Raw genomic sequence first — 15,820 nt, 5'->3', positions numbered from 1 at the left:
CCGCTGCACCCCATGCTAATGATTGTGTACTTCTTGAGCAATTCCACAACTAAGCACAGAAAGCCTCGTGTATGTATGTACAATGTTCATACGTGTGTATTTACATGTAAGTGACAAGTTATTCCGGGAGAACTTGTTCCTTTACTGCGAGAAATAAAACTTTTCAGGGCTATTTAAGCTATTTTAAGACCCAATCAACATTTCTGGTCAGAGTTGTGCAGCGATTCTTACTTCAAAACTACCGCAGCTGAGGTAGTCTCTCCATGACTTTGGCCGCGTCGCGCAAACTTGACTTGGAACGTTGCAAATTGCTATGAATTACGCCTACCGGCCATTAATTGGCTTAGACGACCATTAAATGTGACAATTAAACAGATCGCCCGTGCTAATGTGGATAACTAGCACAACAACGTTCTTCCGCAAACTTATATGAGCTTTTGATTTGCCAAAGCCAAAATTTTCCTTTATTTTCCAAAGACGTTTTACCAATTTCAAATATGGAACTATCTCTTGAACCAAATACATTTGTATTTACATATGTATGCTACACTATAGCTGCATATAAGTGACAGCTGGAATTAGATTTTAACACGTAAAGCTAAATGAAACTGGACGCATCAATAATCAGGCAGGAGTAGTACTGCATAGAATAGAGCCCATGCGTAATTCAAACAAAAGCAACGGTTTTGCCGAAAGTGCTTTCGAAAGACCACGCACTCGCTGGGGACTTGGGGTCGTACCGCTCTAACACACGACATTGACAATGAATTCCGTTAGAGAAGTGCGACACTACGCCAATGTTTTTGTGCAGAAAAAGCTACCACGGTAGCTTTTTGTTTCTCTTAAAAGCTTCAACTTCGACACAGCATCCATTCTGTCGGGTCCGACATTCATTCGGGTTTGGGCGACGTGCGTAGCCTGACTCAATGCCTGGACTGTGCGATTATTTAGTTAGTCCAGCATCGTAGGGCCCCGCAAACGGTGCAGACCGCAATCAATTGCAATCCCAAAGAGGCGTACACCGTCGACCGAACTCGCAATATTATTGAGAATCAAAGTTACTCGCGGAGCCAACGAGACTGATCCGAGAACGCACACATGAACGGAATAGAACGATTAATTGTAGTTACCTCCAAACTAAACTCTTACCTAGCTTGGTGAACATTGCAACGCGATTAATTTTCTCCAATTAAGCCAAATTCACACCATCATGTTTCGACAAACCACTCCAGTGTGCATCGCGGCATAGTGAAAATGAAAAAGTATTCCAGTCAGTGAGATAAATAATGTAATCATTTCCCATGTGTAATTAATAAAACAGAATACAATAACAGCCTGTGGAAAAAAAATGTTTATGAAATCCGACACATCCACAATAGCTATCAACGAAGCTTATCAACAAATCTACAAGCAAACAAAAATGTGAAAATTGCCACTGGAATAACTTTTCTCAAATAACTACAAACGAACTAAGTCTGTGTCGCGGCTAGTTTCCTTGGCGGCGACTATTCGAATTGGGGGGCAACTTGAGTTACCCTTTAAACGTGCCAGCCGAGCAGCTTTGCTGAAATAGTCCGTGAAAAATATAAGCAGAAATTGTCCTGAGCGAAAATAAAAGTGAGTCAAGCTAAGGAGAAGTTCTCGAGACTGTGTAAATAACTTGCGTCGACTTGTTTAGCAGTATTCAAACAGAATCGTAGGCCCAGCAAACAGCGAATCTGCAAATCCGCTAAAGTGATTGAAAATGCCATGACGGGATTGGATTTTGCACTTGCGAATTTTGGCCCTTAAATGCGACAGTTTGACAGTGAAGTGAAGGAAAATGAGTCTAGTGTGTTCTTTGGAATAAATTCAATTAAAATATTTTGATTGCGAACAGCAGAATCTGGGAAATGCGGATAATCTTTTACCCTCTTTTGGATTACCCTTACAAGAGAACTGTGAATGGTAATCAAAACTGAAACTATTTGCTAGTATTTTAAATTATTATAAGTGCTACACTTTAATTTTACACTTGAATTTTAAGTAATGTTCGTAGTGTTTTTTTAGTATTGAATTTGATCAATAGATTGGTATAAATCAATATCATTGCATCGTAGAAGATTACTTAAGGCGAAGTGAATAAGACAAAACTATTAAAATACCTGAAATTCTACAAAAGAACACTCCTAGCTATGGCGTCTGGCAGATTTATTTTTAATATTTACTAGAAATCACACACTAACCATGGTGAGCAATCCAGAAGATTTCTAAATAAAAGGCTATTTCTGTAGGATTTATGTACATATGTGTCCTTTCATTACCTGCTGAAACGAACCATTTAGGATGAAATAATATTGTAATTACTGTATGTGCTATATGTACCCGGGAACATTGAAGTGCTCCCATTTTATGGCTAGCACTTAAACGATTGATCTGCCGTCAGTTGATCTGTTGCTGCACTCGGTTTCGGCGCACCCGATGCTTCGCCAGAATAGATGAGTCTTTTTAAAGCACTTAAAAAACAGATTTGGAAGTTAAATTTGGTGAGCTAATAGAGGCTTCTGCCTATTATATAATCCAATGACTCCCTATGAAAAATACGCACTCGTTATATGTTGCGGCAACAAGTGAAGCATTTGACTCTGCAAAGGCAGAGAAAGTTAAGCCTCTCACCCCACCACCTGGTACTTATAATATATCGTTACATATAATATACAACTTTCCTATCTGACATTCAGCAAAGACCCAACTTTTTGATGCTAATATTATACATTTGTACAAATGCACAAACATAATGCGGAACCGGCCACAGTATTCCGCTAAAACCTTTAAATATACATACATACATATGTAAATTTAAATATCTATTTCTGATTTTTGAGACTTCAAAATTTGTTGAAATACAATGACAGCTAATTCAAATTTTGTTTGTGTTAAGGGTAGTTTAAAACCAAAATCTTTTTTATACCCGGTACTCGAAAAGTAAATAGGGTACATATATTCTATTGGTACGGAGTCGGTCTCTGGATCTCAGAGACTATAAAAGCTAGTGCCACCGAATTTTGCATCCAGATGGCTGTATGTTCGCACTGTTACAAGTGTATTTCAAAATCTTCCATTCTGTAGGGAAGGACCATATCTATCAGATCACCGAATTTGGATCCGATTGGATCATTATTATAGGCAGAATGAAGAAATTAATTTGCAGTGGCTGCCCCCACCCCGTCCAGCAGCTTTTTTTTATTTTTTGCACATTCTCACATTCACACTCAGCTTCGTGTAGTGTGCGGCTCTATGCGAGGGGGGAGAGCAAAAAGAGCGTGTTGGCGTAAGATGCGATGTAAATGTAGATGTAGAAAAAATGTAAAATGTAAAATTTGAAAAATACTACTAGATTCAGATGTACTACCGAGAACGGGTACGGTTCCCTTCTCGTTAAATTTGCCATTTGACCTTCAGTAATCAACTGCCATAAATTTGAACAAGCATAAAAGCATTTATACGCCACGAATAACTCGGGGACTCGCCATTTTAGTTTAATTGCAATCAAAACGGCAAACCTTCCAATGCATTCAAATGGTCGGTTCTAGTTTCTGAATCTATTCAATTTGTGAGCGCTCTTATTTTTGAGATTCTGCTGTGTTAATATTTACTCGTTGGACTTATAAACGTTTTGGCCGAAGCTTACCTCCTGGGAAATGTTAAGCTTTTAATTGCAATAGTAATTATTCCCTGCTGTATTTCTGGTTTCAAATTGTTTTCTTAAAATACTAAGAATTTGTCGAAAAATATAAGATTCTTGTGGCCGAGGTATCTCTGCCTTATTATGATTGTATTTGAGTCTTTCAACTATTATTTTGTATGTTTATTGAATTGGTGGCTGTTACCGATTTGAACAATTGATATCTGCACTCATTAGCTTTTTAGAATCGCAAAGTTTAACAGTACAAAAGTTACACATCCACTTTCATCTTTCCGCCATAGAAAACACCACCCCAACACATTTACAATAATCAGCAAAACCATATCTGTATATGTCCTTTTTTCTCAGCAAAAGTACATGTTTTCTCAATTTTCTTGGTTATATTTGTATACGCGGTACTCGAAGTATAAGTAGGGTATATTGTATTCATGGTCGGAGCAATGTCGGACCAACGCACAGAAGGAAACGTTTCCGACCCTATAGGCAACCAAGTTGTGCATCCACACTTCTGTATGCTCTCACAGTTACTACAGTTACTGTGTACTCTCCCCCAAAAAGAGCGAAAACTCCTATATCCAACATTTTGAAGATAAGAGAAAAGAAAAAACCCAATTCCGTAGAGAACGGCCATTTCTATCAGATCCCCGAAATAAGATCGGCTCAGATCATTATTATAGCCAGAATGACGAAATTCATTGTCAGTGGCTAAACACACCCCGACCAGCAGCTATTTTTTGTTTTTTTGCACATTCTCACACTCACACTCTGCTTGTGCAGTGTGCGGCGTCTGCCTCTGCCGCGCCTCTGCCTCTGCCGTGACTCTGCAGTGTGTGGCTCTAAGGGAGGGAGGCGAGTTAAAAGGGCGTGTTGGCGTGAGAAGTGATGTGGATGTAAAATGTAGAGTTTGAAAAATCATAATCAAACGTTTGTACATACTTATGGATGTGCATATTTATCATACTAAAGTGACATACATACATAAATAAATAAACATTCTATTTTTAGTGTTCGTTCGGCAAACAACTCTTTTTTGAGTTCAAAATTTTCAGTAACTTTTATATAATATTCAACACAAAACTGAAGTATCTGGTCAATGCGGACTCATCTCTGCGACCAACCAATTTCGCTGTAGCGATTAAATATCCAAAAAAAAAAATAAAATAAATAAATAAACATAAATACATAAATACTGACTGACTGAAATACTGACCAGGTATAAAAGTTGTGACGCGTACGAAGCGTGTCAAAAACGTCCCTACTCGTTTAATATTATTAAAGGAAGAAGAAATATGGTTCTTGAAGTTATTCAACGATGTCCCTTCAAAAAACGCTTCCAACATACAATATACACTAGCAAAATGTGCCCAATCTTGGTTGACGGTTTCTTTTTTATTGATCAAAAACCACTTCTGTGGTTTAACGCCAGTTTATTTTTGGCTTACACTAACCGACCCCATTTTCCCGCTTCCAACCAAACCAACGTTCTTGATGGGATTTTGGCTGTTAAAGATTAAAAAAAACGTACATTTAAAAAAAAAATGTTAAAATGCAGTGCTGCTTAAGTATCTTACAACTGGTTGTCATGAACTTTTCCATTCTTAAAAGCTGATGAATGCACCTACACAGTGAACCGAAATACTTTGTGGTCTTAGCTTAGGAATATTAAGCTTTCAAATTCAAAAATTATTATTAGTGTACGGTATTTTTTTACGACATTTTGACTTTAAGAACTCAGGAAAAGTCGAAGAAAAGTATATCCTGTGTTTTCTCATTTTTGTGATTAGATGCATTTATTTGGCGTCGTCAAGGTATTGCTCAACAAAATGTATGGAGATTCCGCTGAGTTTAAAATGGTTGACCAACCCTCCAAACCCGCAATTTTTCGTTAAATACCACACAGTTTAGACTTTTATTGAATTTTTGTATTTCTTGTTCAGTATTTTTCGAGTTCTGAAATACTGTGGTACCAACTGCCAGCCACTTTCCAAAACGTGTTTTTTATGGATTTTTTCATTTTTATAGGGTTAGTTTGAACAAGTCTTTAGTTCAAAAACAAAAAAAGGAAAAGGAAAATGATTAAAATATTAAATCAACACTAGCCTGAGTCAAAAAATAAAATTTGTTGTAAATTTGAAACATAGATCAATGTGTTATAGATCAATCCCTATACTTTAAACAAAAAACTGTAAACAAATTGTGTTATTTTAGGTACAAATATAAAACAGAATTAAAAGCGGTACTCTTTTAAAAAGCAGTTCGCAACGGCGAAATTTTACCATCCATATTTTGATAAAATTCGATTCTAAAATTTGTTGGATTATCTAACAAAAAAATATCCTCAACAGTTGCTGTTTGGTTCTGTCTGAACGCTTTAACGTCATCTGATCCAAACCATATGGTGCTAAATCTAAACGATGATGTTTCATTGTGTAAGATTGATGATTTAATTTTGTGAGTTTTTATTTTATCGCACCAGCTATATAGTCAATATATCCGTGTTTATCTCACGATTTTTTAATTTATTTTTACTTCAAGAATTTGCATCTTAATCTGAACTTTGGTTCTTGTCTTATAATTGCCATAGCACCGATCAAACAAACACACTTTATAACTGCAACCATAAGCCAAACTTCTATTCTGGTTTCGTATGATTGTAAAAATTACAAATAATAAATGTAAACATTTCTATTACAAAACAGTAGATATTTTTTTGCGAAAGACGGCATAACCTGTAATGGGGCTTATTAATATTCAAATTAGCAATAACAATTAATAAATATATATTTTACTTGTATTCCAGGTATAGCCGGACTCTTTCACCAAACATGCGAATAGAAGGCTGAATGAAGGCTGACTAAATGAATGCTCAACGACTCATAAAGAGCCTAACAGAAGCAGCATGTCTCCCCAATTGCCCTGAATTGAGGGAAAAAATATGCATATAACTTTCGTTGTGTTTGAACAACAATTACTCAGTCGCCGTGGGAGTAGCTTTGAGACCAAGCTGTAGTGTACTGGGAAGACCACAACTTGTCACAGCCTGACACGCTTGTTTAGGCTCCTTGATAAAATAAAATCTTTATATTCCGCACCGCAATTGTGGGCTGGTACTGGGTAGCGAAGCGTAAGGAAATCACTGCCAAGGAGGACGGCAATTGCAGGAGCAGAGCCCATTCGAGCAGAAGCCTCAACCCACGTCTAATTGCGACTGCGTAGACCATAGCGAACCGGGAATAAACGGAAAAATCGCACTGCGAGTAGGAGTAATAGAGGAACCCCTTGCCTGACTAGAGCATTTAGAGCCGTCTCGCTGGCCATTTCTGTGCCCCTCGGCGGCAGCTTTGAGATGGAGCCGCGCCAGAGCTGGAGGCGGCACCGCTCTCGCACCAGCTCCGGCCCCGTGCATCTTGGCGCATCACTTCTTGCGTTGGCCTTGGTGTGGTTCCACTCCCCCAGCCCCGTGCTCTGTGGCGAGAAGCTAGGTAAGTGGCTCCATCGCTCTTCTTATTTACAGCTCCTTCCATGTTGCCCTGTTGTTGTGAGTTGATGAAATCCTGCGTAAATGCTTTTCTCGCTTCTTCGGTACGGTGGCAATGCCCTTGCCTTTGTTGGGACGGTGGCTTCATGGCTCTTATCTTTTATTTATTTGCGTTGTTATTTGCCATTTTCTCTGCCGCTGGAGGGGAGAGTTCATTAAGACGGTTCCCCATTTACATTTGCCGCCAAATCGATGGAAGCGCGAAGTGTTGACTTGCCAAATTACCATTCGCCCTTCTCCTACGCAGTATTAGAATATGACATTACGCATGGCCTTCCTGCTCGACGTGGGGCTGTTTGGACGTTTGAATTGTCCAATCCCCTTCCAGGGGATGCCAAGTTAGGTTTCCACGCGTTCCTCAGAATACACATTTATCCGCCTGCATGCTACACGAATCGTTCCCAAAAAACATCCTTCACGTCTATAGACGGTCTTGCTGGCGACCTCCACCGGTCTGGCACGAGCGCACAAGGCATTTGGCGACATCCCATCCGTAAAGCACGTTATTGACAGAAGCAGAGGGGTAAATACAATTGGCCAGTTTAGAAGAGGTTTCCGTTTCCATCACCGTCACCATCATCCATTTCACCTTTAGGAATCTCGATTTTATACTCTGCCCGCGAACGTTCAATCCCCTTTGCAATCCTCATGTATTAATTGGCTGAGTTTGCGTTCCATGCTGTTAGTGACGAGGAGTTCCGAAACGAAGAAAGTGTCCTCTTCTCCCTTCTAATTGGGCGATTCTCCTGGCAACAATGCATCGCGAAGCAGCCCTCTGGCACACTCTTTGTAAGTGTGCACAACATACAATGCGAGTATATGGCTGTTTGGACGTGTGAGTTGGAATGATTGCGGATATCTGACTACTCAGTCAGTACATCTGCACCTTTTCCGAATTTTACATTTTTGAATTTTTCCACATCTGTCTACATCTACGTCACTGCGCGTACCAACTCGCCCTTTGAGCTCGCCACTGAGCTAAGATCTGAGCCGGTATTAATTCGGGGATCCGATAGAGATGGCCGTTCTCTACGGAGTTCTCTCTATATCCAGGCGCTCATCAAAACGGACGGACGGACGGGCAGACATAGACTCGGCTATTGATGCTGATCAAGAATATACATACATATGTATGTACATATACATATACTGTATGAGTTACGCACATTGCTCCGACCACAAGTACAATATACCCTGTTAACTCTTCGAGTACCCGGTATAGTAATCGTGACACTCAGAACGTTTACGTTTCGCCAAAAACGCGCTTTTGATTGCTCTGTGCCGCGGCATTAGATAAGACCAACATTTTATGTACTATGTATGTATGTATGTACATATGTACATGCACATATGAACATATGTGCATATGTATGAACATGTATGAACATGTAAATGTACTCTGAAGTCAATAGACACTCACCTTTTACCCAACCTTCATATATGTTCATATGTATGTATGTTAATCTGTACATACATACAGGCATATGTACATGCATACATATGTACATATATGCAGACAGAAGAGCCAACAAACATTTTGTATGCTGAGGAGTAAGCATTGTGAGTGCGTGAATTACAAACGCACTCTGGATGGGGCTTCCGGGCAACGGGCCGGGACGAACTGAAAGTGGAAATCATGGATCCACAGGCTATGAATAAACATGTTTCCATAATAATATGTATGTATGTACATACATCTATTACGATACGATGACGAGTGGGGGAGACAGTTTTTGTCAAACCTCAATGACCCTGTAAGGAAATTTAGGAGTCCAAATACGTAGGAGCATTATTTTTTGGCCTGAAATATGTACGATTTTAGTAGATTTTGTGATTGCATCATATGAAAGGTACAGGAAATACAGCTCTCATCTTAACACGGAGCGCAAACATGTCCGAAAGATGACAAAACCCTGATAGGACTTTTATTTAATTCTTTGATGCGAGACGATGCTGCCTGTAGTTCTTTTTGTATTCACTTATTGCGCGCTTCTACCTAGACTTTTCTTCCTCTATGTGCTCCATCTTACTCTAGTAATAATAATTATAATATATACATATTAATATTAATGCGGAACGTGCTAGGGAATGGTATGGGAATGGTTAGGGAATAGCCATTGCGGTACTGCCGCAAAGCATTGCTTCGCAAGCGCGTGGGCTCCTACTCCCTCTCTTGATTCCGCCTTCTCTTCATGCGGCCGCTTCCATTACCCTCGGCTCGGCCAACATGATCGGCACCAAGGTTTCGGTGGAGATCCTGGCCCCTCCTGCTGCCTCCAGGCGCTGACGCTCGGGGTCAAACCGGCGGCATCGAAGAGGACGTGCTGTGCATTCTCCACTAGCACTTGAGCTACCTGCGAAAGCAGCCGTTTCCACTCAGCGCCTGGGTGAGATACAAATCCACCTGGCCGTGCTTCTCTCGATCCAGGCTTGCTGCTTTGGGATGAGGGTGTGGGCCCAACGCCCTGTGGGTGCGTCGTCCCACTGGGTCTGCCATCTAAAGATGCTGCTCCTCCTGGCGGCAGCTTCCCTTCCCTGAGTGGGTCTTGCCCGGCGATGACCAGCGCGGCTTCGTCCGACACAGTCCGAAACGAGCACGTGATCCGCGATAAGGCGCACAGCCTGTACGTCGCCTCCACGCCTCGCTTATAGCTTTTACCTGCGCGGATTTCCTTCACGCGGGCGCGGCGTACAGGATCCCACGCACAGACGCCACTCGTCAGGAGCTGCCGCGTTGCTTTCTTCGGGCCTCTGGTTTTCAGAAGCATTCGCGAGAGCGCTCCTGCGGTTGCGCTGGCCTTCCTGTGCACATACTCCAAGTGCTCCTTGCAGGGGAGGCGAGTGTCGATGAGCACCCCCAGGTACTTGACCACCGACCTGCACACTAGCTGTCTCGACCGCTCTCCGGCTCGATATGAGCACCGAGGTGCTTGGCCACCACCACTATGGCGATGTCGTCTGCGCCGTCGTCCCCGCCAGGCTGGTGGCTGGCTGGTTGGCTGGCATCGGTAGTCTCAGGACTCCTTTGTACATAGAGTTCCAGAGCATGGGTCCCAAAACGAAGCCCTGGAACCCACACTGGTCTCGTATGTCAGCACCCTGTCGCCGAAGCGGCTGCTTGCAATCTTCTGCAGATGGCCAGGGATGCTAAGCCGTTGAAGGGCTCTAGCGTGCGTTGATCAATGTTTTCGTTGTCTCGAGCTGGCCCTGTCTATCTCGCCTACCCCACGGACTATTTCGCCATGCAAAACATAGATTGATAGGACACATAGGACATGGACATGTCCACATTTATCCACAGGTACGTTTCAAGCAGCCGACTAGAAAAAGAAGACATTACCGAGGACTACTCGAAGACACCTGTTGAAGAACTTACTAAAGCTTGGGCTTAAATGCAGTCTGAACATTTTTACAAAGGGACCCTCTTTCCCCGAGAGCTATTCCGGGAACTTGCAGTGGCATTTCCATGCCACATTAATGTGTTAGTTTCAAATGAAAATCTCATCAGTGTAAAAATAAACAAGCACTCCCCTCCTATGCAGTTAGTTGGAATTTTGACAGGCCATTTCCAATGAATCATCGCAGAGCATCTGATCTGGTCGGACCCGACAGAACCTCAGCATAACACGCCACGAGAGGGGAGCGCGTGCACACGAGCATTAACATATTTTGAGGTCTTTGACTTGACAACACGAAATGTCAATGTCGCCCTACACACAGCGCTCAGAGCACAGCGGAGCGCTAGTAATAATTTCCTCGTTCCGGAATCTGCTACCAATTCTGTCTGGTCTGCCGAGCGACCTACTTTACGGTACAACTTTCGGCTTTCGTCTTCCAATCGGACCGCTGAAGAAGGGTTGGTTGGCCGCCCTGGAAAAATGTGTGCGTTGCTTTGGCTTTCCCCGCGATTGAAGAAGTCGTCAACAATCATGTCAGCAAAATGTCCGATGACAGGGAGCGTCCCGTCCCACACCCTTTAGCCTTCCTCCCCCATTGTCTCCAGTTCGCTTTGCGCCAACAAATTTCGAAAAGTTGTACCTGCCGCAGCAGAGTGGGAGTGCCCGGGCACCTCAGTGGGACTAAGTGAGTGAGGCCTGCTTGACACTTCCTGTCGGTGGTACGGTGGTACGGAGGTATCGGGACGGACGGGGCGCTAAAAGTTGCAGGCACATGCTGAAGCGCCACACGCTGACAGGCAGCTCTAATGTTCCGGTTGGGAGTGGAACAAGCACATTTCTGGGAACTGCCCATCCAAAGTTTTTCTTCAGTCGCAGTCCCAGGGTCCATACGCCCTCTAACTACCTCCGTTGCTGTCAGGGCTGCAGTTTCTTGGTTCTGATTGGCACGGCCATAAGGGTCGTGGCTCAAAGGTGAATCGCCGAAGTATCGCATGTGGATTTAAGAGCCAGCAGCCTGCCAGCAACGGCAGACGGTCAACAGGACTAAATATTGCAACTTGATTCACTGACAGCGCTTCCTAAAACATATGTACATATGTACATCTTCAGTCGCAGTAAGTCGCAGTCTGCTGTTACAACGTGCGTTGTGCATGCAAACATACCCGTATGCAATTACACATACAAATGCACGTTTCACGTGTCCCTGTCCAACAAAATCGACATTTGAGCTCTGCTTTTGCGTTAGAGCCGCGCCCATCGCTGGAATTTCAATTTTACGTTCATTAGCGGCAATCAGAAACCACGAGGAGGGACGGGACCCAGCATATTGTGTGCTGAGTGTGGATGTGTACCGCACCACGAGCCCGCCATTGAAACAACGCAGAAAGAAGCAATTTTCCACCTGGGTGCAGTAATAACTTTTCAAGTTCGTGGCTCATACATCCATACATACATACATACATATGTATGTACATACATACATTCATGCATATGTAAATGTGAAGGTGGAACCGATGAAGAGACGTCGGCGAGAAGTCGAATTGATGGGTGTAATGGCTATAGGGATGGGATTCTCAGCTTCTCAGCGTTAAAAGTGCGCTGAGGTACGCGCTCGCAGACGCGTTTGTGGGGCGGATAAATAGAATGTGTCTGTGATGTATCTACGAGGTGTGGCAACCAATCGAGTACGTTCTGAGTAGATCTCGATCCTCGTCCCTGACCCTCTAGCAGAGAGGATGATGGGAGCACAGAAGGAAGCAATTTGCATGTATGCATGTATGTCTTTTTATATGCTGTTATACATCTGAGCTAAAGTCATATACCACTATTATACTCATTGAGTACTGGCTGACAAATGAAATATATTCGTTCAAATTCAACGACGTTTATTCCATAATTCTTTCTTCTTGTCATATTCTTATTATGGAAAATATAACAGTAGGTAAACTTAGTATAACGCTATTGCCATACATTGAACACCAATAGGATTCTGTTATACGGCTGGCGCCATAATGTTGCTAATTTGGTGTTGCACAGGCTGCAAGGAAGATGTTGCCGAAGAATGTTGCAACATGATTTTCACATATGAATGCTGAGAAGTAAATGCTGACAGAAAGTTGCGGAAAAATGTTGCAAGTTATGTAATATTTACGGTTGTATCAGTTATACGCCATACATTGTATCCTACTCCATACTGCATGCGCTGCTTGCTATACTGTCCCAAAACACTCTGTTAGAAATTAACTGCTTTAGCAAGCAGTACTTCTTTTTACCACGGGAAAGAAATCGAGTGCTCCTGGCCTGGTTAATACCAGTTTGCAGCCACTGATAAGCTGCGAACTCGAATTTTCCGAAATTGTGGGAAACGGACTTGCGAGCCGAATCCAGTCGAGAATCTGAAAATGAACACATCCGCAGCAACCAATTCAACCGCAAGGGGGGATAGTTTTTAAAACAGAGATACATACATACATACATACATATGTATCTATGTACATGTACATACATATGTACATATGTACATACATACACCGGACAGAGAGTGCTCTTGATTTATGGTCTGCTAAGGTCGGAGCTGTCCGGTAGCCTAAACTGATCTGAAAATGTGGAATTTTGGCCTTATTTGTTCACAGATGTACATATGTAAGTATGTACATACCTTTGTATGTGTGCATCGGCTGGGTCCTCGTTTCAAGGATTACACCTGCGGCTAGCAGTGAATATCATCATTATGTATGGATGTATAAATATTCCTTTGCCGCGGGTTGGCCGTGCCAGGACTCCGCAGATGCAGTCACCTGAATGCTTGAATGCAAATGAACCAAGTTTTTAAGGGCTTTTTTAATTGCATTTTAAATGTCATTTTCCGCCAATATCCTCGCAGTATACACCAAAGAAGACACAAATAAACGCAGCTCACAAGAAGAACAAGCTGTCTTGGCAGGGCGAAATAGGAAAGTATTTTCAAACGCGTTTGCATCGATGCACCTTCGAGTGTGTTCGGTCGGTTGGGGCAGGCGCTGCTTCGACCTCTGCACATGTGAGGTGCTGATAAAGAAGAGTGTAGGAGCAGAATGGTAAGCCATCTGCGCGTCAACCACAGCTGAGTGTGGCACTTTCTGCCACTTTCTAGTGTTCATTTCACTATACTTACCATCATTTCCCTGCTGGCAACTCCCTCACTTGCCAAATACCTCGCTGCCATTAATCAAAATTGTAATTTACTAGTAGAGAATCTCGTGAATAATATCATTAGTCTGCAGGTTCGCGGCTGCTCGCTGCTTGGGGTATCTCAATTTCAAGAGACAGCATGGCCAGCTGCGACCTTTCATGGACATTCGAGTTGGGAACTGACAATTCTCAACCTTTTTTTATCGGTGGCGCAGCAATTAGCCACCATTCTAATTAGCCATTCAAAGTGTGAAAATTGCATTTGCCTAAAAAATGTATTCCATTCAGAAATATTGATTTCTTCTAATAAGTTGGTTGGCTTTTGGCACTAATGTTTGTGGCTGGCCGTGTGGTGGCAAACCTAATTAAATGTGTACCCGCAAATTACAAGCAATAATAAATTGGCAAAATATTCGGATATTGTGGGGTATGTTTGTGTACAATGTTAATTTTCGGCTCACTCGTGTCATCACATATTCATTAGCAAAACATTTGTGTTGGCCTTATTGTGGATTACCATTACATAAATCACTTTTGTACAGCTCCGAGAGCATCACACCAGTTTGCACATGTCCAATGAAAAAGTATGCTTCTGCTCAGACATACGTTCATACTTTCGAGTATGTTTAGTGATTATGCTGGAATCGGACGTGTTATTAGATATTTCGATGGCACTGATTGTCCAACAATTCAATTACAGCCTTCTAATAACAGTGCAGTACCCCCTCCTGGAATGGAATGGAATGGAATGGAACGGGGAGTGCGACTAACAACTGAAATCGAACCATTGCTTAATGTTTCTGTGTGCTGTGTGAGAATTATGCCAGTGCCAACTAGTAGGTCGCAGTCTTCAGAAAATAGCAAGCGACGAATGGAAAAGGGTGTCCAGTGTGTTGTGTGTGCGTGTTTCGCCCAAGGTGTTGTTGTTGCGCGGTGTCAACATTAGCCAGAGATTAACCAGATTATGAGGCGAGTTACTCCCGATACGAGCTAGACGTAAATATTTGACCGAGCTGCTGGTAGGAATTAGAGTCGGCCACAGGTTTAACTGTGATATGGGGAGTCGATGTGTTAAGTTGACTGTAAACGTTACATTCGATTAAATTCGGCAGGCACGCCGCCACTTTGAGAGTCGGGTTGCGAATGCCACCGATTGTGGCAGAGACAAAACACAGGCTGGATGGGGATGGGGATGGGGATGGAGCTGAGGATGCGGCGGCCACACTGACCCAGATTCCCAGCACGTCAACCCGACGCAAGGGTCCGTCCCGACAATGTTGTCGGCGGTCCAGTCGGCTCTCTTGGCAGCCGTTCAGCCTCTCTTCGTTGTTGGCGCATGGTCGGAGCCCGAAGAGAGTATTTCCCCTCGAAGCTTGCACGAGAAGCTTCGTCGGCCGACAGCACTTCGTTCTGCACATGAAGAAACTATAAAGGAGGCCTCGTCGGTGGCAGAGTTACTCGTTGCTTTTCCTAATTCTCAGTGCTCGTTTGCTTGTCGATGCGGAAGTTTACAGCAAGAGCCCGTTCACTCGCACTTTTCACTCGCTTTACTACCTTATTTTTGCCGACGAGACCTCCCTTTATAGTTGCTTTATGGTCTGAGGCGAACTGACGCAGACTCCGCCATCCATTCGCACTAACCAAAAGACACTCGAACGGCGCGGACGTGTACAGCGGGAGTTCAACTACAGGAAAGAGCCCATCTGGCACCTCGTACGCTCGGCGGCGCTGCTCTCAGCCGAACCACAGCCGACCGCGATCCGCCGGCTCCCCCGTGGCCAACTGCGAATTTGCACGTGCTCTTTGCCAGGCCGAACGCGAGGTATTCCTTTGAGTGCGTGTGTGCTTTGCATTCCGGCGGCAGTAAAAATTCAAATGTGCATAAAAGCCACCAAAAAGTTTGATAACCCAACAAACGGCTGCCACGTAGCCATGTCCTACCCGACACACTAACAAACAGAAAAAAAGGAACTTAACGAGCGCGGAATTTCGAGCTGTTACAGTGGATAGAGCCTGATCGGTGCAGGT

At 43.2% G+C, this 15,820-nt stretch overlaps 1 protein-coding gene across 1 annotated transcript in view; it reads left to right on the top strand.

Annotated features, from left to right (window-relative positions):
- The first annotated feature begins 954 nt into the window (after positions 1–954).
- LOC117897796 overlaps positions 955–15,820 on the top strand; it is a 28,142-nt gene continuing 13,276 nt past the window's right edge. The window contains exons 1-2 of the mRNA XM_034806845.1: positions 955–1,947; positions 6,486–7,167. Coding sequence (XP_034662736.1) covers positions 7,032–7,167 — 136 coding nt within the window. The 5' untranslated portion in view covers positions 955–1,947; positions 6,486–7,031. The remainder of the gene's footprint in view (positions 1,948–6,485; positions 7,168–15,820) is intronic.

This window comes from Drosophila subobscura, chromosome O, assembly GCF_008121235.1.
Source record: "Drosophila subobscura isolate 14011-0131.10 chromosome O, UCBerk_Dsub_1.0, whole genome shotgun sequence".
Classification (NCBI taxonomy): domain Eukaryota; kingdom Metazoa; phylum Arthropoda; class Insecta; order Diptera; family Drosophilidae; genus Drosophila; species Drosophila subobscura.
This window is presented reverse-complemented; position numbering and strand designations above follow the sequence as displayed.